The 23242-nt window shown below is 41.8% G+C and overlaps 1 protein-coding gene across 1 annotated transcript; it reads left to right on the top strand.

Moving 5' to 3' along the window:
* The first annotated feature begins 3365 nt into the window (after positions 1 to 3365).
* LOC147424583 (jasmonoyl--L-amino acid synthetase JAR6-like) lies at positions 3366 to 6021 on the top strand. The gene is made up of 4 exons (XM_086500443.1): positions 3366 to 3927; positions 4107 to 4211; positions 4321 to 5126; positions 5243 to 6021. Exons 1-4 carry the CDS (start codon positions 3623 to 3625, stop codon positions 5884 to 5886), a joined length of 1860 nt encoding a protein of 619 aa, XP_086356569.1. The 5' UTR covers positions 3366 to 3622; the 3' UTR covers positions 5887 to 6021.
* Positions 6022 to 23242: the final 17221 nt, after the last annotated feature.

The following is a 23242-nucleotide window of genomic DNA, read 5'->3' as shown; positions in this document are numbered from 1 at the left end:
GTCGTCAGCCATGGTAAATGCTGCACTGGATGTGAAAACTGTCTGAAAAGAGGAGAAACAAAGCGGGAACAACACGTGCTATATACAGCACAAACTGTAAAAGATTGTAAGGTATTTGTTATGCAAAAAATAGTACTAACAGAATTTTGCACAAAATGACAAAATAGCATGCACAATACTGCTTGGAGTGGAAACGGAGACCGAAATGAGCCCAAATAAAAAATATGAGGAGACCAAGCTCTACGAGCAATCCTAGAATATTTGTTAACCTACGAACGCTTGCCAAAGCTCATAGAAATCGAAGAAAGTTAGCAGGCGTGTGCTGGAGCTACTAGCGACTAAGCTCGAGAGACTGCAACCTGCTCTGATACCAATTGTTGGAATTAGGGTTGCAGGTAAACACACACAGCTTGGAGAAGATGAAGGAAACTCAAGCCACAGAATAGAGAGTGTATTACTTAGTGTGCAATGGAAAGATAAGATAGCCCTAGAGTGATGGGCATATATACAATGCACGTGGGAAAAAACCTCCTAGTGAGGGAAAAAATGCCCCAGCGGTTCTAAGTGTGTTCACACACATCACTACCACATGTATATGGTAGCAAGGCCAAGACTCTGCATAAATTTTCGACGGATGCAAAGCCAGGGTGTCTCTCCAGATGCAATCACATACGCTTGCATCTTGAAGTCAAGGGTCGAGGTTAAGAAGCAAATGGGATGTTTTGAGTAGATGCAGAGAGAGGGCTTCTGTCCAAATGCAATCATGTACACTTGCACCTTGAAGGCATGTGACATCACACAAGATGCTGACATTGGCAAAAGAATTCACAATGAGATTGTCAGTCAAGGGTGGTTGAAAGAAAACATCGTGCTTGGCACTCCCTTGGTTGACATGTATACCAAATATGGCTGATAATATTTTTTAATCTTGGACATAGGAGAAGTTGTAGCCCGACGCCCAACTTGAGCAGGATCAAGAAGCTCTGGGATGTTTTTGGTGGATGCAAAATGAGGGTGTCTCTCTAGATGCAATCACATATGCTTGCATCTTGAAGGAAAGCGTCAATTGAGGTCAAGAAGCGTAAGGGATATTTTCAACAAATGTAGCGAGGGCATCTCTCCAAATGCAATCATGTACACTTGCACCTTGAAGGCATGTGACATTACACAAGATGTTGATATGGGTAAAAATATAATTCACTATAATATTGATTAGTCAGGGGTGTCAAAGTCAACGATGCAGAAGCATAGAGACCAAGGAGAGAATGCGCGCGAGAGAGAGAGAGAGAGAGAGAGAGAGAGAGAGAGAGAGAGAGAGAGAGAGAGAGAGAGAGAGAGAGAGAGAGATTGAACCAACCAAGCTTGTCAATGAATCGATAATCTATATGATTACAATGGGGGCTATGTGTGCTTATATAGCCACTTCAGTAAATTGCCCTACCTAGACTTCAAGAAATAAGTAAAATAAATACCTAAAGCCTAAATATATAATGGGATCACATTGCACTATTCACTTAAGATGCTCCAAATTTTAACACCCTCTTTGTAGCTCATAGTGGACATAAATGGTGACACCAAGTCGATGAAGAAGCTACCATGGACACGCCAATAGTAGTTGCATGCTGGATACACCTTGAGGATTTGCTACTATCAATGTGTCACGTGAGAAGAATGCCATCTTGAGCACCAATTGCCTGTTAGAAAGTTGAAGTGTAGACCACACTACGTCCAAGAATACCCATTCATGAATTGTGCACACATTATGTCCAAACACTCCTAGATAATGAACTTTGAAACACATCTTGTCCATAATCCGACCAACAACAATGGATTGGTGCACTCATCCATAGTGTTTTAAATACGTCTGATTGGTTCCTTGCCAGATGCATGTGCCAGACTCCGACCCATAGGGTCAAACATCGATTACTTGAACTCCAACACAAGGGGCCATTATAGGGAACACTGCTTGCCCCTCTCTGCCAGCCACAAGCCTCTGTCGGGTTGAAGCTAGTGGGGGCAATGGTATCCATTTGACTAGAAGGGGGAAGCCCTTGCCAATGTAGTCACCACAACACTAGCAATCTCTTTGTTGTCCTTCCCTGAGTCACTATCACTGATTTTGTCATTATGCTTGCCTTTGCCTTTGTCCTTTGTAGAGCCTATGTCTTTGCCTTTGGATCTGCAATCTCTAGACAAATGACCACACTTTCAATAGTTGTAACAACGGATGTTGGTCTTCTTTTTGGAATCCAAAGTAAGTGCTTCAACACCTTTGTCAAAAATCTAAATTTTGCATTGCGTTATTAACGTAGCTTCCTTCTTAATGAGAAAAGAGCTAAGATCGTCAAAACCTTTTCCTTTGTGATTTGTAGAGCCGTAGTGTCCTAGACACCATTTTGTACACCTCAAGCAATTTCACGAGTACCAAAGCAGCTAATTGAGTACTGGTTAGTGCAATTTTCTTAGCCAATAGTTGATCACGAATAACCTTAGCCTTCATAAGAAATTACTCCATGGAACTTCAGGGTGGAAACTTGTTGATGGCAAATAATTGTCCAAGAAGGGTGACTACTCGCGTTGTAGAATCTCGATCATGATTGTATGATATGTCCAATAGGGTCAAGGTTAGGAATCTCTCGGCTATTTTGAGCGGATGTAGAGAGAGGACACCTCTCCACATGCAATCACGTACACTTGCACCTTCAAGACATGTGGCATTATACGAGATGCTGATATGGGCAAAATAATTCACGATGATATTGTTATTCAAGGGTTGTTGAAAGAAAACATCGTGCTTGACATTGCCTTGTATGCAAATGTGGCAATCATTATATTATATAAGAGTTTTGTTAATATGGACTATGTTAACATGGGTAAATAGATAATGATAAGAACATATGAGGGTTCTTGGGGTTTGATGTGTACGCACGAGTGAGCTTGAGAAAATGAGAGAGAGAGTTGTCGTAGGCCTTAGGCAAGTCGAATGAGCTCATGCAGTGAAATAAGCATGCATTGTGCGCTAGATTAACTTTTGCCTTTTTTTTTTTTTTTTGGCAAAAATTTGACACAAACTTGTGTTGTCTCACCGGAAAGCGAAGTCCCTTTTTGTGCGGTGAAGAAAAAATAGTTTCTTTTTGTGAGTTTGGAATCTGAGCCCTTTTATTTGTTTTCTCTATGCAAGTCTCCCCTCTCGCGTGAGAGCATGAAAAATCCTAATGGGAACTGTGTCCGGACAACACGAAACGAATTTATTGGCTCATTGCTCTCTCTTTCTCTCTATATAGATACCAGCTGCCATCGCCGGCAATCTCTGTAGGAATATACACCCCCCCCCCCCCCCCCCCCCCCCAAAACACACACAGTACAAGCCGCACCACGCACAATATACGCGGCCGCGCCCTCTCCTGAGTCCCAGCGTTCTCTTTTCCCACACACACACGCACCCAAGCCCACCAGCATCAAAGGACGAAAGCCCTGCTCGCTGCTTGAGCCGCCCCCCGACAGACATATGCACAAGTCCATCTTTGTCTTTTCTGTGTGCCTACTCACATAAGCATCTTCCCAGACAAAGCAACAAGTCATTTCCTTGGTTCCCTTTCTTGGCTTTTGCTCCCTCATCATCATGCCTGCTGCAGACAATTGTAGCTCCAGCTGCATCATAGACTCTACCATCGCTGATTTCGAGGAAGAGACGAGGAATGCAGCAGCCGTGCAAAGCAAGGTGCTCTCAGAAATTCTGCGGCGAAATGCAGAGACAGAATACTTGAGAGAGGTGTGCGGTTTGGACGGCAGTGTGGATGCCCTTTCCTTCAAACAGAAGGTGCCTCTTGTTACACATTCAGAGCTGAAGCCCTACTTTGACAGGATTGCGGATGGCGAGCAAGCGGCCATTCTTACTGCTGAGCCCATCAGAACTCTGTCTTTGAGGTGGGTGTTGTTTTTTGGGGTCAACAATGTGCATTTCTTAGGGACAGCAAAGAGTTGAGGGTTGTGTTTTCGCTCAAAAAATGTGCATGTCTTAGTGAAAGGTTACAAATTTTGGTTGATTTGATCCATTAATGAGCATGTGAAATTCAATGCACAGCTCTTTGTTTCTTACTCTGCAGTTCTGGGACTACCTCTGATGGTCAACAAAAATATCTTGTGCTCTACAAGGAGATTCTAGAGGCTTCCGGCCGCCTCAGCAAGATCGCAGCGGCGTATAGAGGCCAGTAAGTATTTGTGTCTGCATGGAATTCCTACCATCTTTTTGGCATTGCAAGTCATGTTTTCATTGAACAACCCTCATGATCCTGAGCTTATTTTGAACTGATAATGTAGTGCTTTCCCCACGAGCCCTGGAGGTATGTTCCTTGAGCTTGTCTTCTCTGGGAAGCTGTCTACTACCAATGGTGGCCTTTCTTTAGGGACTGCCACCACCCATCTCTTTAGAAGCAAAGAATTCAAGCAGAAGCAGAAGTTTGCCAGCGTTCGCGCTTGTAGCCCCGACGAAGTTGTTTGGCACCCTGACAACTGGCAAGCCATGTATTGCCACTTGCTCTGTGCTCTTCTTCACCGTGACGAGCTAGAGTTTATCACTGCCACCTTTGCATACACCATTGTTAAGGCCTTTCATACCTTTGAGGTCGAATGGCCCAATCTCTGCGATGACATCCGGCAGGGTGAGCTGACTAGTTGGATTACGGACCTCGACTTGAGGGCAGCCATGTCCAAGCTCATGCCAAGGCCAGACCCTGAGCTTGCTGATGGGATTGCTTCCAAGTGCTCCACTCTTGAAGGCTGGGCTGGTGTGATTCCTCACATATGGCCCAATTGCAAGTACATCTACTCTATCATGACAGGGTCCATGGAGCCCTACCTCGACCGCTTGCACCACTATGCTGGTGCTCTGCCTCTTGTTAGCGCTGACTATGGCTCCACAGAGTCATGGATTGGGGTGAATGCTAACCCAAAAGCTGAGCCCAGAGATGTGACCTTTACTGTGGTGCCCAGTTTTGCCTACTTTGAATTCATCCCAATGCCTTCAAGGGGCATGATCGATGACTTCCAACAAGAGGCAGACCCAGTCAAACTCACCGAGGTGGAGGTTGGCTGCGAATACGAGGTCATTTTGACGACATATGGAGGTAGAAAATCCCATTTTTGGCCAAGAATAGCTCAATTTGTCAGTGTTGCCATTTAGTTTTCTTTGAGCTAGATTGAGTTTGTCTTTTTTCTGGACTAAAATCTGGTCTATGTGCAGGTTTATATCGTTATAGGCTGGGGGACGTCGTCAGGGTGACCGGCTTCTTCAATGCATCGCCGCAATTGGCATATGTATGTAGGAAAAATGTGTTGCTAACTGTGCACATAGACAAGAACACGGAGAAGGACTTACAGCTTGCTGTGAACGAAGCGGTGGAGGAGCTAAAGAGACATGATGCGAAAGCAGAGCTCATTGACTTCACGAGCTTTGCTGACTTGTCTAGTCCCCCGGGACACTATATGGTCTTTTGGGAGCTCAGCAGAAAAAGCATTAGCAAGTTGGCTCGCCAAGATAGCCGAAGAGGCATGTCACCATTGGATCTTAAGTTCAATGAAGTTATGAAACAAGGATGTGAGCAAGCAATGTATGAGGAGAGCATACTGAGGGCGTGTGCCACTGCAATGGATCTTGCTTTCGTGGAGCCTGGGTATAAGGGGTCTAGGGAGGCCAAGACGATCGGGGCATTGGAGCTATGTTTGGTAAAGCCAGGCACCTTCCGTGGGCTACTAGACCGCTATCTAAATCGGGGTATCGGGGCAATAACGCAATACAAGACGCCGCGCTGCGTTGTCTCCAAGGAGGTGCTCAACATACTCAAGAACAAAGTAGTGCTGTCTGTTCACAGCTCGGCTTATCTTTGAATACAAGAAAAATGCAGAAATCAGCCCAGGGAAAGCTGAATGTTCTTATGATGCTCTCTTTTAGAGTGATGCTCGGATGCCTGAATTGGATGGGTGCGGTGTCTTTGCATGTTTATGAGGGAAATTTCAACACCTCTTATAAGCAGAAGCAAGCCCACAGAGAGAACATCAAGTTTCTCGCTTCTGTTTTGAAGCTTCCTTGTCCATACTCTAGGCCAGCTTACTAACCTGTGATTGAATTGCCATTGTAGTTCTAAGGGTACCCATTTGGTAACCTTTCTAGGTCTCATGTAGTTCAACAATGGACAATTGGGATGCAGGAGTGCTAAAATTAGGGAAGCAAAGGCAAAGAAGAGGGAAAAAAACATTAGGGAATTGAAACAAAAGTCAAAACAGTGTCAAAAGAAGGAAAACTAAGGAACAACCTTTTCCTGGCCATTACACATATACCTTGTTTTGTTTACCTAAATTAGTGTCAAAACACATTAGATACAGTGATGCCATCTTTTTGATCGATAAAGAAACACTTGAATATTGTTGATTTTGTACATAAGTGGATGATCTCTCTCTCTCTCTCTCTCTCTCTCTCCCCCAAAACAAAATTTGTGTACTTGTATGTCCTTCGTAAGTTCGAAGGTCCGAGCATCATACCTTTCCTTGAATGCACTTCTTTTGATCAAATTCGAGCTTCGAATAATCAGCTTGGACCACTTTATATATACATTATCTTGTGGACTCAATTGCCTCCCTCGTCTCCTCACAGCACATTGTGGAGTCACTGATCAACTCAACATAAAGCATGTACTTGACATGTTTCATTAGGGTCATATTTGACTTTTAAGGACAATATCATCTCTGCAATCCCACCTTCAAATTTTGTTGTATTATGGGTTATGGAAGTCCTTCATTTTTTCAAACTATGCAAGGTTTTGGACATTTGCATCCTTCACTCCTTTATGCTCTCATTCACCCTTTAATGGAGAGTGACTCACTGTGTGGAGGTGCTCTAAAATTCTTGACATAAAAGTGCATGTGAAATTCATAGAGGAATCATCCACACCGGTCAAATCACCGGTCTAGTGTTGATTTGTCATAGATTTCTTGATCGAAAACGAAATATCTCGATTATAACTTGTTAATATTCAATGTCAAAAATTGAGCATGACCTCAGAAAGCAATTCACAATTTTGGCATACAACCAAGTTGTCTAAATAGTTTGTCTTCAAAAAAGCCAAAACGTTGGTGTTATGGGTAGGGATTAGGCACAGGGTAAAGGAGCCAACTATGAGACATGCTCTCGTGGGGGCAATTCTAACCTCCCCCAATTTAGAGACAACTAATTGCAATCTTGCTTGTGTCCTTTTGTGATTTCTTAACAAGTATACCATGTTTGGACCTTGGGTGTCTCTAATGCCTCAAGAAGGCTCAAAAGGTAACTATTCCAAATAGAGCATCAAGATTCAAGATGATTTTAAAATATACCCAAGAATCGTGCACTAGACATCACTTCTTTGCTTCAAGACCATAAAAAATGGACATCAAAACAATTGTCCTTCTCTCTCCATGAAGGCACCACCCTTTGGGAGTGCCATCATCTCTTACTCAATTACCTTCATCGAAGCCCAAAGGATTGTAGACAACCACTCGTTTAACTGCCTAGATTATAAGATTTAACGGAGAGGAATCACATCGAATTGCCATTTAGAACTTGAAGTGTAACATTTAATGGTCTAGTAACTTGTGTATAGCGGAAAATAACATAGACATAGTGAGCATTTCATTAAGAATAGATTCCTAATGAGCATAGCAAGAGTGCTTGGATGGAGAGAGCAACAAAAGCATAACACCTAGTTAGATAGGCATAAACAATACTTCAAAAAGAGAGAAAAATTAAGCTATTGACAACAGTTGAGGACCGAATTTATATGGAGCCGGTCCCCCCCCAAAAGGCTTTGTATTATAGGTTTCCCCCATCAAGGAAGACATTTTACAATACAATACTTTGTGTTCCTTCAATAAATTGTTGGTGCAATGAAGATGGAAGCTCCAAGACCCAAGCTTACACTTGAAAACACAACATCAATTCCCTCATGGTCTCAGACCCAAGACCTCACACACCTTCGAAGATGGTTAGAGCTAGTGGGGTATGAGAGTAGATCGAGAGGAAGAAAAAGTATTCTTACGAGAAAGAAGTATGTCTCCTCACATAATCACTCTTAATAACTTAGCATAGCTTAGTAATTAGCATGGTAGAGGAGATGAGCATGCATTGGAGCTTGGCTCTTGGTTGGATTTACATCACAAAGCCAAGAGTTGTTGGTGTAGGCCTCCCTCCTCACAAGCTTGGAGTAGATGATGAGCTTTCCATTAAAGCTTGAGAAGGAGACAATCTTCTTTCCTTCAGACATGAGTTTGTGTGAGTGTGTGTGTGATAATCCTTACAAAAATCACCCCCCCCTCTCTCTTGGTCAACCTTTCTTGCTAATTCCTCTTGCTGGCCCCTCATTGGCTCATGCCAGGCTTAGCCAATCGGAAATTAGAAGCATAATTGCTAGCCTTGTGACATGTGTCCCCCTTTCCCTTTAGTGAGAGCTTTAGATATTGAAATAATTCAATTAATCTCTCATTGGACCTCTAAGTATTTTCACCAATAGGAACTAGGTAAGCCATTGGGTTGCTGAATGCTCATTGGACCCCTTGAGAGACTGTCTAATAGTCTTCTAGAGAGCTTAATTTCTATTGGTTCCTCTATCAAGTGTTTTTAAATGAATTAAACTAAATGTACTCTAGCCTAATTCTCATTGGTCCACCTCTATGGCCGTCCAATAGGATTTGAATGCACCTTGGGGGCAACCGGGCTAGGAAGTTGACATGTGTCCACTATGCCCTTTGTGCAAAGGGAGGAACCTTAGGGTCTTTGAGGCACATTGATGCACATTTCTCTTTTGCAAATGGTCCCCCCCTTTAGATCCCTATTGTGATCGGTCTGGCACCCTAACCAATATTCTAGCTTTTTCTCCCCTAGTACTTCCTCATATTAAATGATCAGTTTAACATGAGAAAACCATTTAGGAGAATTAGATATTAGTTATTATGACATGAAGCTTCCAAAATTGTTACCTTGAGTGCAATAGATATACATGATACAAATTACAACTAGATTGTTTTATTAGCTACATTTACATTGAATTGGAATTGAACAACAGAAATGTACATTTTTTATTCAAGATCATGGGCACATGAATTATCTTAAAAAGAAAATTCATTAGTCGGGAGGAGTCTTCCATCACATAAGCAATATTTTTCAAGCGAAATAAAACCGAGTGAACTATTTGATAACTTCTAAAAACAATATTGTGCACTTACATAACGACAATGAGTTAAGAGTCTACCGATGCTAGTGTGTTGATTAGGAATATGAAGCCATCAACACTCTAACAAACACATGAGAATAGAGAAAGGTTAATGAAAAAACAACATTACATATCTATTTAGCAAAAGAAGTAGACCACACAACATGGTATAGCTTGTAAGTAACAAAATGTAGTAAAAGAAGTAGACTATCCAACATGGTAGAGCTTACATGCAAAAGAACGTATCAAAAGAAGTAGTGTGCTTGCTTGCTAAACTTGTCGACTATTGTCCATATTCTCGTATTACCATGGATAGACTTGGGTAATCCAAGATGAAATCCATGGATATACTCTCCCATGGTGAATTTGGGATAGGCAATGGCTGGAGTAATCCGGGTTGCTTCCCTCGATCATACTTGGTCTTTTGGCATACTACACATTTTGAAACATACTCATGTATATCCACTTTCATGGTAGGCCAATAGAAATACGTCTCTACTCCTCGGAGAGTCGGTTGAATACCTCTATGCCCCGCTTAGGGAGGATTATGGGATTCATACATAACTTTCTCACGAAGGAAATGGGTAACACATAGCCTACTGCCATGGAGAAGATAACCATCCTACAAAGTGAATGATTCCTCTTTCTTCCCCAAAGCAAGGGCTAACATTATGTCTAAAGTCAGGGTCAGTAGCATACTCATCTATCATAGAAGATAGATCATTATGAGTAGCTATAGACACCACATTAACTTTTGGTCATCATGAAAGTGCATCGGCCACTTGATTGTGCTTACCAGCAATGTGAGCAATATGAAAATTAAATTGCAAAAGAAAATTTTCCCACCTCATTTGTTTGTCAGAAAGCTTGGTTTGCGTCATGAAATACGTGAGACTTTGGTGTTCGGTTTGTAGAATAAATGGAGTCCCCAATAAGTAGTGATTCCATGTGTCTAGGGTATGTAGAACAGCTAAAAGCTCTTTCTTATAAATGCCGAAGGCTCGTTCATCCGTATTGAGCCTTCGGCTCTCATATGCTATGGCATGCCGTCCTTGAAGCAAAACTACTCCAAGGCAATCACCACAAGCATCACATTGGACCTCAAATGGCTTTGAGAGATCTGGAAGCATGAGGACTGCTTGGGAGGTAAGCTTTTCTTTGAGCTTATCAAAAGCATTTTTCTCCTTAGCAGTCCATACATACTTAACGTTCCTCTTTGTTAAATCATGTAATGGTCATACTATTTGAGAGATTTTTGCTATGAAGCATCTATAGTATGCGAACATACCAATAAAGCTTCTTAGCTCATGTAGATTCCTTGGATTAGGTCATGCTTTTATTACCTCTAAATTTGATGAATCCATACGGATACCATCTTGAGAGATAATATGACTTAAGTATTGAATCTCTTGAAGGAAAAACATGCTTTTCTTTTGGTTGTGAAAAAACTTGTTCTCCCTCAATGCTTGAAAAATCACTCAGAGATGTTGCTTATGTTCCTCCAAAGACTTGGAGTAGATGATGATATCATCAAAGAACACTCTAGTGAATTTGCGGTAAGGTCTAAAAATTTTCTCCATTAGATGATTGAACGTGGCCGGTGCATTAGTCAAGCCAAAAGGCATGACTGGATATTCATAAAGACCAAACATTGTGCGAAATGCGATCTTTAGTATATCTTCATCCACTATCCTTATTTGATGATAGCCACTTTTAAGGTCAATCCTACTAAAGTAGGTAGATCCTTGTAGCTTATCAAACAGATCTTCTACTCGAAGCACGAGAAATTTGTTTTTGATAGTGATATGATTTAGTGCTTGATAGTCCACACACATACGTTATGTACCATCTTTTTTTTGCACTAAAAGGACTGGAGAACACAAGGGAGAGGAGCTAGTCCTCACCATCCCTTTGTCTACCAATTCTTGTACTTGCCTCATGATCTCCTCTTGTTGAGCTTGAGAAACTCAATAAGGAGGCTTGTTAGGCAGTGAGCTTCCTAGAAGGATCTCAATCCGATGGTCATCATCCCCTCGTTTTGGAGGTAAGTCCATGGGGATATCATTGATGAACACATCGTGGAATCCTTTTAGAAAATTAGACAAGTCTAACTCTTCTTGATTCCTACCATTTACATTTGATGAAACATTAGGATCTTTTAGAGACTCTTTGACAAAAGTCATGTACGCAGAAATAGAGCTCTTCATTGATTTAACAAAAGCAGGAGGATTTACAAGTGGTATAGTACGACCACACTCACTAGCATCTATATACATATTCTTTCCCCTGTAGGTGAAGTAGATTCTCCTTTTAGGGAACTTCATGTTGGCAGCCATGCGATCAAACCATGGCGCCCCTAGGATAGCATCCTCATGTTGGAGAGGAGAGATGAAAAAGTCTTCTTTGTCGTCATAGCCTTGGACATTGTTGAAAGGTCAATCTTTCAACAACGCTTTCACAAAGATTCCATAAAGATTCCTCAAAGATTCTCTAAAGATTCCAAATAAAGATGTTGATGAAGTGATGAAGACGAAGATGGATGCTATAATGTGAAGATACAAGCTCATGGACATCATCGAATATCCCGTTATTATTATTTTGAGCCATTACGGCCACTTTTGTAATGTTTACGGGAACTTCATATTTTAAGTCAGCAATTGTATTTAGGCCACAGATGCTTGTTGGATGAGCAAAGCCAGCTCACGGTGTTGTAATAAAGCTCTATAGAAGCCTAGAGACAAATAAGGTCATTTTGGTCGGACATTAGGTTTTCTAAAGCTTAGTCTATAAGCGAAAACCTAAAGCTTTGTAAGGAGACTTCTAATAAATCTGATATTCTGTGTCGTTGGGAGACTGCGAGAGAGTGAGAGAGTGTGTGTGTGTGCTACAGGAGCTACGGTGGTCGGAATCGCAAACGAAGAGCAGCAGTACGTTGCCCACGAGGAGAGCTATGCGTTGATGCTTACATCACGCGCGTTCGTCTGTGTTTTGGTAGATTCACCCGCGAGCTACTTTTGGAGTTTGGGTGAGTAACTGTTGTCCGTTTTTGCATTTCAGCATATCCACGCGATCAGAGCGAGTAGAGCTACACATTAGGCACTTTAGTTTTTGGAAACGTCGACCTGCAAAAACCGGCAGACATCCTACGCGTTTTCTGCACGGAGGGTATTGAGTAGGTTTTTTTGGTCACGGACCTTAGGGAGAGTGGCCTATTGGTGTTGATAGGATATCCCTCAAGTTTCGTAACATTTTGAGAACATCTAATGGGCTTTTGGCTTGCGGTAGCATCATAGGAGACTCTCACATTCACAGAACCGATGGCATGTAGAGTTGATATCTCTGTAGGAAGTAGTCACTAGTCAGTCGAGTAGAGGTTGACACCCTTTGCTTGCTTCCACGCCCTGCGGGTCAAGCTTCGTCCTCAGTTGACATTATATGTTAGGTGAGTTCTCGCTATGCTGACGTCCGTCACGGCGTATCCGTCCAACATTGACGCCGCTGCCGGGGACGAGGGCCCTAAGTAGGTGACCGAGACTAGTCCTTGAGGATAGAGGTCCCTCTGGCTTGCCAGAGTATATTCATTCTTCTAGATAGGATCGGAGAGTGGTGGACTCTTTTGGTCTTAGAGAGAGTCTAGGGAGCGTGTGTCTGGCCTAGATCCTTCGTCTTAGGTAGTAGTAGGTTGTGGTGTAGAGAGTAGGAGTTGGAGTGGTAGATGTGGTGGTAGGTTAACTTGAGAGTCCATGTGAGGCCAAGAAGCAACCAAGACATCAAAATCACCATCTCACATGATGAGTAGGAGTAGGGTAAGTAGGATATCTTGATTGTTGATCTAGAGTACTTTATGCATGTCTTATTTGCTGTTACGCTCATTAGTGAAGTGGGAAATGCTAAGTAAGAAAGATGGTAAATTGTGTTTGGAAGTTGATTTGAAGTCCAAAATTTTCTGTGATTATTGCTGAGAGCTCTACAAAGCATAGGGAGTACTACTGCCAGAAAAAATTTGCATTTTAAGACAGTAGACATCCTACGCGTAGGATGTCTCTAGGGCACTTTTGGCAGGGAATTTGGTAAAACTGAGGTTACCAGTGGGTTCAGAGGGTAGGTTTTACCCTAGTAACATATTGACTTGAGTGTTTTTCCCTATTTTTGTTGACCAAAAGCCAAAAGGCGGAGTCAGAAAACGTAAAATTTCAGCAATAAGGCTTAATTGAGTGATTTTTGCATGTTTTTGCAATTATAAAGCATACTTGCACTTTCTGAGAGCATAAGGAAGCATCAGGGACACTTCAGTCTCAAAAAATCAGCAGTAGACATCCTACGCCTAGGATGTCTTCAGCTTGATTTAGGACTCCAAACCAACTTATGAGCACACCACTGTGATCAACACATCAAGTAGAAGCTGGGGTGAATATTTTAAGTCATTTTGAGCAAAAAAAAACATCCTACGCGTAGGATGTCTCAAGGCCATTGCTAGGTCCAAATGAAATTCTGAGCATACCATTGTGTTGCTGGACTCAAGGGAAGTCTCTGGACCAAATTTTATTAAATTCTGAGCATATAGACATCCTACGCGTAGGATGTCTCTAGGCCAGTTTTAGGGTCCAACTGTACTTTTGACCATGCAAGAGTGTTCACAGTGTCACAGAGATCCCAAATCTTCTTTCAAAATTGAATTTGGACTCATTTTGACCATTCTAATATGCAATTCACTGTTTTGGCCATAACTTTCACAAACGGTATCGGATCGGGAAAGTTTTTATATCAAAACGTAGCCTGAGAGCGACCCTATAGATCTTAGAGCAAAACATGAACTAAATGCATGCCGAAGGCAACCATTTAGTTCAATTTTGAAAAAAACATCGTTTAAGGCCTCAAAATGCATCTGGAAGTCAGGAGTGTCTAAAATCGACAGTTCGAAAGAATTGTGAGAAAACGTTCACGGTTTTAAAGACTGCTAAGTTAGCAGATTGAAATTATCTTTTGGAAAAAAACCATTGGTCACCCGCTGGAAGGTGCTCAAGGCACAAGTGTGGCTGTCAAGGGTACATCAAGAATTTTTCCATTCATTATGAAAAAGTTTGCCAGCTAAATAGAATTTTGCAGATTGTGTGCTAAAGTGAACACATGTTAGCTCGACTCAAGAATCGCTACAAAGGGAGCAGTCGTTGCAGTATAGTGGTAAGTTGCATAACTTATCATAGTGCTTCCACTAGATCGAGGCCTGCTAAAAAGCTCTAGGCAAAGCAAGCAGCCAGACAAGTCAGTATCAGCCTTGGCAAGCAAGGGAGCTAAGAAGTTCAAGCAAAGCCCAATTCAAAAAAACTCAGAGATTAAGGCATCCACAAAAGCTGAAGGACCTCAAGCGAAAAAGACCGACACAAGGGTGCTAATAATTTTTATTAGCATTGAAGCGAGCAATTAGAGCTATCGCTAAACAGGTACAACAAGGGAGTCAAGACGAAAGCAATGGCGTCTCAAAGGAATCAGACCAGTCAGAAAGAAGCTTCAAGTACATCCACAGATATTACAAGAGAGCAAATTCGGATCTATCTGATTGGATACTACAAAGGATTGCCATGCTATGAGGATGTCAATCGGAATTTGTACATCAAGACAAAGAAAGATACAGAGGAAACTCGGACATCTCAATATGTGGAAGTTGAAACAACAAAGAATGTACTACACCCACATCCAGATTTCATGGAAGATTGTCTGGGATCAATTTACATGAGGCACGGAAAATACATCGACAATGAGATAGACATGTTGTACAAGGATCAACTTACAGAACTCTACGCATATCCTCCAAGTATTTTTTTGTACAAAGCACAAGATGGAAAACAAAAATTTGGTACCCTCTATGGAGATGAAGACGGTCAATACTACAGGGCTGTCACAAGTCATGAAGTTCCTGTAGAAAACAATCATTACTTTACAGCAGAAGCGTTTGGCTCAAGAGGAGAAGACTACATGTCTAAAGGTGGTAATGTATACCATCTCGTCATGGGTTTACCTCTAACTACGCACCTGGAAGAATTGACAACTACGGCTATCACTACACAAATGAGTGACACACCACATGACACACAACAAGGCACAACACAAGACACCACATGGAAAGAAACGACACAAGTCTCGTGCACCGCACCAGCACAAGACAAAGCTCAAACACACCAAATTGCACAAACAAGGAATACGTCGGAAGTATCACCTATGAAGATAGCACAACTTCAAAAAGAACTAGCTTGGTCTCAAGAGCTACTTAACAGAGCACAAGAAGTCATATCATCAGGCATTAAACAGATGCCAACATCAGATATGAAACCCTCTCGGATGGTGGGAGTTCAAACTCAACAAAGAGACCCTATATCTTCAAGAGCGGGATTAAGAAGTTCAGTTTTACAAGAAGCAGTGTCCTTTTCAGGAGTCCAAGTGGAATTTCAAGAAGCATTGGAAGATGCCGTGCCAGAGGAGATACCACTGGAAATTCACAATGCCCAATATAAAAGGTCAGGTCAAGATGTCATTGTGGTCGACAAATATGATAGGCACTATGAAATAGCCGATGTGAAAAATATGGATGAGTTTAGCAATTGTGGGCAACCTGTAAGTCACATACTTGGACCCCGTCCAAAAGCACCATCAAGGGAAACGGAAAACAAAGATTCGGTTCAATCTTCACCCTCGGTGCATAACTCGCCAAAATCAACTCGGAAGCATAGCCCTAAGGCTATGCAGAAGCCCCACGTCAAAGACCATATACTGATGGAAGAATTAGCATTACAATTGCTAGAAAGCATGGATAGTGATTTGATCTTGTATGCAAGCAATAATGGAAGTTATTTTCAGCTTCTCAAGGACAAGACGATGAAGGATAAAGAGACAAAGCCAGTGGATACACCTAAGTCAGTCGTAATCTACAGGTTCATGCATGCAAAGAAGAGGTCATATCTGTATCTAGATACCACAGGAAACCATTATCAGCAGTATTATGGAGAGCTACCTCGTCCAAAGGGTGCACATGTTGAGATAACAACATATTGCGACCAATGTGCCATTAGTCATTTAGTGAAGGACTGCCCAGTAAAGCTCTACATGGAAAAGAAGAAGCAACACGCCAAAAGCAAAGTTCAGACAGTGACAACAAGGGAACGGAAGAAAGAATCCCCAACAAGATCTCCGGAAAAGAAGCAGATCTTGTCGCAGAGCACAAAAGATAGGCTCAAGACACAGTTGCTTGAAGTCAAGGGTGTCAACGACATTATCATAGAGAATCAGGATTTCAAAAAAGATCAATTGAATCAGCTGATTCAAGATCGTTTAAGGAACCTCAGTGAGGACAAGTCAAAGCATCCACAAGGTGATGAAGATGAAGCTCGTAGTTCAAGGTTCGAGAGCAAAAGAAGCCAAGATTCTGACGATAGTGAGCCAACACAAGAAGAGGTGGTAGAGGTAAAAAAAATTCTTAGTGCCAAGTCACAAGTGGAAGACATGCAAATAGAGTCAATGGATGAAGCTGAAAGTCTACCAAATAAATTTTCTATTGTGGACTCTTCATAGGTGATTGAACAAATCAAAGAGTATGAGAAGCTAAAAGAAGATGTAACTGAAGACATACAATGCACAGAAGAATAGAAAATGACCGAGTCCAAGATTGACTACCAAGGACAAGCAATACAGGATATGAATGAATATTTTCGAGAAGAGACTCTACAAAAACCCATGGAACAATGGAAACCAAAGGCCACGACGACCATTGCATCAGAAGAAGAGAGTAAACCTCAACATCCTGCTACACAAGCTTCAAAACATTTCCAAGAAGAAAAGTCACCATTGAATGACCTTCAAGTGCTAGAAGAAGTAAATAGTGACAGAGAGCTTCTAAAATCAAGAATCAATGCGTCATAGTCAGAAACTAGCAATGAACACCAACAAGCAGCTACAACAGAAGATAGTAATTACTTGGGACATGCTACAACCAGTCAAATGACAAAGAAGTTCAACATACAAGAGGAGGACAAAGCTTCCAAGGCACAAAAGTCCAAGACAAGTACCAAAAGCAAAGAGGACATCAGTTACTTGGCAGCCAACAAGAAGATTAAATTCTCGTTGGATGTGTATGAGAAACTGAAATTCAACTTTACAGCAGAGATAGATTGCACTGCCACGACTAATGTCATGTCTTATGGGCTATGGTTACTTCTAGGTAAGCCAGAACTGTATGAAATTCAGGTACATGTTACTATATCACATGGAATATCCATCACAAGTTTAGGGATTGCAGAAGCTTCCCTTAAACTACGGTCAAAGGTAATCGAAGACAAATTCCTAGTGATGGATTCATTGAAAATGAGTACACATTTGATTTTGTCCAAGCACTGGGCAAAAACATTGGCAGAAGAACCTGAATTTTCAACAATGGTCATCACGACTAGCTCTCAAGAAATCCAGCATACTACTGCTCCAAGATTATCGGCTTCTGACAAAAGCAAAGCCAAAATGAGCCCACAAATGTCCTACCAACAGAAGCAACCCATTAAATCAGAGTCTTCAATCCAGCCCTGAAAAGTTCAAGACAGAGCTTCGACATCAACTGACCACATGCTTCCACATGAAAGATGGACTCCAAAGAAAATCTTTCAACCGAAATACCCTACACTGCGAGATCATCGTCGACAAAAATCTTAAAAGGTCTACATCAAAGCTAAAGAAATCAAAGTCAAGGACCCAATATGAATAAATGATCCTAGCCAATTGACAAAAAGTAAACACATGGGATGGATAGCCTCCCAGTACAGCTTAGTAGAGCAAGGCTATTATGAGGGTCAAAAGAAACTTTGGTTACCAAAACCACAGACCTCGGCTTATGTGGTGGATAAAAGTTTCAAAAAGCGTCCCCAAAAGCAACAAAGCTCATATTTATATTGCCAAAGGAGACCAACCAACAAGGCTCGCCAAAGGGATGCAGGAAATTTCAAATCCAACTGGCCTTCATACCAACATAGGACTTCATCGATAAATAATCCCAAAAATGGCACTCTTGTACATCTCAATACGACATCAAAAACATCATGGGAAGTGCCATCTACAATTCTTCAAGCACAAGGTTACTATCAAGGAAATCGGAGAATCTGGCTACCAAAGATGCCAGGTAAACATTCTTCAAGCAAACGACTTCAGATTGAAAATAATCGCAATTTCACGGAAGGAAAAATCAAGGACAATGTCACAGTCAAGGAAAAGGATATCTGCAAAGACACACTAATCACACGATGCAGATGCAAATGGGTACCAAAAGAACAACAAATAACGAAGAAGATTGAAGTCATCTCTAGCTCTCAAGAAATGTCAAGACATGATAGACAAAGTGTTACGGGGAATGGAGCGAGCCAATCTTCTCAACCAAGGGACCAACAACAAAAAAAAGAAATTTTGACAACCAAGGTCACCCAGGTATGGCAAAAGAAACCATTATTGCCAGTATGGTCCTTTACAAATCCTCTCTTCGAGGATGGGAGTTTTGAATTTCAACACCTATTCTTCGTCGAAAGCTCCCGACAGTAAGTCAAGTCGCCATAAAAATCATGGCATAAGAGTCAAGAGTCGGGCAGCTAAGCCACTAAATGAGCAAGCGTCAGACCCAAGCTTCATGTCTTAATATTTTTTGTGGTCTATGAGTCTAGATATTTAGATTATAGCTCAAGCTGGAGAGTTGAGCATATTGTAAAATGGGGTCGCTCATGCTGGATAGGTGAGCATAAGAGTCAAAGTCTACTATTTTAAATGGTGGAGTGGCGGAGTAGTCCAGGAAACACTCACGCACATGAACACAATGAGGAGAGTGGAAAAAAACCTCGTTGACAAAAACCCTTCTTGTGAGTAACGGAAGCTCTTGAAGTCAAATATATTTTTGCTTCTCTAGCTACGTTCACTCCTGGAAGCACCCATTCAAACTCCTCTCGCACCGCATATTGTTTCCCATGCATCTATCTGTGCAAGCATATATAATGTCCCATCAATTTGCATTCGACACGATTTGTGTTCCACCCATGCACTTATACAACAAAATGACGATGACGAAGTGGTATCAGGTTTCATAAGCATTTGCTCAACAACAATGACTCTGACTTCAAGCTACTAATACTTATCCACTGTATATCCAGTAATAGTAGCCATACGGCCATAAGTACTTTAACTCAACAAAACTCGGTTACATCAAACATAAGTACATATAGCCTCACAGTTAATGGTGACTAAAGGCATTTTTTCCCACTGGGTTTTTTCCTCTAGTCCTATCCAGGTATCCAAGACCTTCATTTTGTAATATACGCCATATTTTATTTTTACTATTTTATTTTTCTTATTAAAACACAGAAAAGCAGACCAATGACATCCCCAAACAACTGCATGCTCATCAACTACAGGATCAAAGGGGAGTGGCCTAGAAAAAATTCAAAAAGGCTTCAAGTTTACAAGTACGCATGTAGGATGACACCCAAAGAACAAACAATAGAGAGCTGCCATGATAAAGCCTTGCTGCAACAACAAACCTCACTCGACTTATTCACGCTACAACAACCAATCGGAGGGGGAGAGCTATGGCTTCAACTACACTACATGTACAAGAAAAAGGTACCTCTACAACATACAAAGCATCTGGTAGAAGCAACTGCAACAACAAAAGCTTCAACCAACACCACAACATGAAGCACTTGTCAAGGCCACTGCAAACATAGGGTCTTGTCGGGGACGACAAGACTTCGGAGGGGAAGAGTGTTGAAAGGTCAATCTTTCAACAAAGATTCCTCAAAGATTCTTTAAAGATTCCAAATAAAGATGTTGATGAAGTGATGAAGACAAAGATGGATGCTGTAATGTGAAGATACAAGCTCATGGACATCATCGAATATCCCGTTATTATTATTTTGAGCCATTACGGCCACTTTTGTAATGTTTACGGGAACTTCATATTTTAAGTTGGCAATTGTATTTAGGCTACAGATGCTTGTTGGATGAGCAAAGACAGCTCACGGTGTTGTAATAAAGCTCTATAGAAGCCTATAGACAAATAAGGTCATTTTGGTCGGACATTAGGTTTTCTAAGGCTTAGTATATAAGCGAAAACCTAAAGCTTTGTAAGGAGACTTCTAATAAATATGATCTTCTGTGTCATTGGGAGACTGCGAGAGAGTGAGAGTGTGTGTGTGTGTGTGTGTGCTACAGGAGCTACGGTGGTCGGAATCGCAAACGGAGAGCAGCAGTGCGTTGCCCACGAGGAGAGCTACGCGTTGATGCTTACATCACGCGCTTTCGTTTGTGTTTTGGCAGATTCACCCGCGAGCTACTTTTGGAGTTTGGGTGAGTAACTGTTGTCCGTTTTTGCATTTCAGCATATCCACGCGATCAGAGCGAGTAGAGATACACATTAGGTACTTTAGTTTTCGGAAACGTCGACCTACAAAAACCGGCCAGACATCCTACGCGTTTTCTGCACGGAGGGTATTGAGTAGGTTTTTTTGGTCACGGACCTTAGGGAGAGTGGCCTATTGGTGTTGATAGGATATCCCTCAAGTTTCGTAATGTTTCGAGAACGTCTAATGGGCTTTTGGCTTGCGGTAGCATCATAGGTACTCTCACATTCACAGAACCGATGGCATGTAGAGTTGATATCTCTGTAGGAAGTAGTCACTAGTCGGTCAAGTAGAGGTTGACACCCTTTGCTTGCTTCCACACGCCTGCGGGTCGAGCTTCGTCCTCAGTTGACATGATATGTTAGGTGAGTTCTCGCTATGCTGACGTCCGTCACGGCGTATCCGTCCAACAGACATGAAGCCTCAATTTCCCAATCAAGGGAGTAACGGAGGCTTGCTATCCCTTAAAATCCGTGTCAGCCGTTACAATATCTCCCATCTCAAAGGCTTGAATGCCCAGCTTGGTGGCCAACTCCATTGATACAAATTTGTGAGTAGAGCCAGGATCAAACAAGATGAAGGCATCATGCTCCCTTACCTTTCCCGAAGCATAGGAGAGAGATGATCCTTTGTAATGAGCATCCTCTTTTGGAGCTTCTATGGTGGAAGCCCTAGGAGTCTCATTGCGAGCATTTTTCTTGGGGCAAGAACGATAGCCATGTCCTTGCTCCCCACACTTAAAACACTTATGGTCCTTGCAAAAAGCTTCAATCTCTTCAGGAGAGAGTTTGTTTTTTCCTTTGTAAACTCCCTTCTCCTTGGATCGATTGTTGTTGTTGTTGTTGAAAGTGCCTTGGGAAGAATTTTGGGCATTGGTTTTCTCCTTTGTATCATTTTTACCTTTGTTTTCCATGGGCTTGACATTTCATCTAGCCCCTAGTTAGAAATTGATGCGTGAAGCAACCATGGTGTGATGGATTACTTTGATGATAGAACCAGGCCATTGAGAGTTAACATACTCGGCCATCTATTCAAGTGATCCCGCATAACTTAATTTTTGCTTTTGCTCGGCAAAATCTATCTATTTAATGACTATAGCCTTGAGATGTAAATCCCATAACTTGTCTACATATTTGTGGATAGACTCATGAGAGAGAAGCTTCAAACTGCACCATTTGGTGAGCACTTTGTCCTTTGCATTGCTTGCAAGTAATTGCTTCATGATGGAAACTCGTAGAGTTTTCCATGTCTTTGGGGCTTTGCCGTTGCCACGAAGGCTAGCCCACCATTGACGAGCCAATTTTTGGAAGTACATAGTGACATGGCGTAGCTTGGAGGAATCTGTGAAGGCTCATCTCCAAATGCCGCATCAAATTGCTAGATGAAGGTCAACACTTTGTCGGTAGCACCAAAGGTGCCATCATAGGTGAGAAAAGAGATACTCTTTCCTCCCTCTTTGAACTTCTTTAGCTTTGTGACCTTTGCCATGCAGTGTATGTTTTGCAATGTCCTCCTCTCCTGTATTCTCTAGGAGAATAGCCATAGCTTCCATCAGAAGAGGAGGAAGGTGAAGAATAAGGAGAAGAGGGTGAACTCTTTCTTGTCCTTTTCTTCCTTTGTTTCCTCTCTTCCCTTTCGGAGTGACTAGGAGAAGGACTATGTGTTGACGTTTTCCTCTTGGTAGGAGTTGACGATCATCTAGACCGCCGTCTTCGTGGAGCCACATTTTTAGAGGAACTTAAAGTTTCATTTCTTTCTTGCTCTTTGGATTCCTCCTCTTGTATGGGAGAGAGTCTTCTTTTGGGTGTCTCTTTCAGAGGCCTCTTAAGCTCTCTCTCCTCTTGGAGAGGAAGGGAAATTCCATAAGCACAAAGTTGTTGAGTAACTTCATCTTGCAAAGCAGGGTTGCCCATAGCTTGCTGCAACCTAGTAACGAGATAATTGACAAACATGGGGGCATCATTAGCACCTTCATGTGCAAAATCAAAGCTATCAATGTTCATTCTGCTCTCTTGGTTATTGTCAGCCATGTTAACAAAGTTTGTGTACGTAATTAGTGTATGCTTTGGCAATTCAAAACCTTAGTTGCCACTCCTCTTAGCCTTTGAAAATCGGCTCTTAAGTATCTACATCCATGGCTCGAAGTGGTTAATTATAGGAGTAGTGGAGTGGGTCTAATATTGTAGAATTACCGAGGGCTAGCTCCTTTTGGACTTCTTATGGCTCAATAATGGTAAAGCCGTAGGCAAGTCTAAAAAGACCCCATTATTAAGTCCAAAGCTCCCGAGGTGTCCACCATATCCCACATAGTGTCTCAACAAGACCGATAATAGATCCTAGTCCCACTTACCCTAATATAATTAGAAAAATCAACCATTTATAGGCTACTTAAGGACCTCTCTTCTTAAGAAAGAAAATAGAAACCAAATGCTCTAATACCAATGTAATGGAATTGGCCTATTAACTTGAGAGTAGCAAAAATGAGAGAGAGATAGTACTTTTGTAAAATTACTTTGTGAGCATAACGGGTGAATATAATTGATGGTAGCAACATAAACATAGCATTTAGTTAACTTGGCATGAACAATA

The sequence above is a fragment of the Adiantum capillus-veneris genome, chromosome 25 (assembly GCF_014529385.1).
Source record: "Adiantum capillus-veneris isolate H3 chromosome 25, ASM1452938v2, whole genome shotgun sequence".
Classification (NCBI taxonomy): domain Eukaryota; kingdom Viridiplantae; phylum Streptophyta; class Polypodiopsida; order Polypodiales; family Pteridaceae; genus Adiantum; species Adiantum capillus-veneris.
Note: the sequence above shows the minus strand (reverse complement) of the source record. Positions and strands in the feature narration are given on the sequence as shown.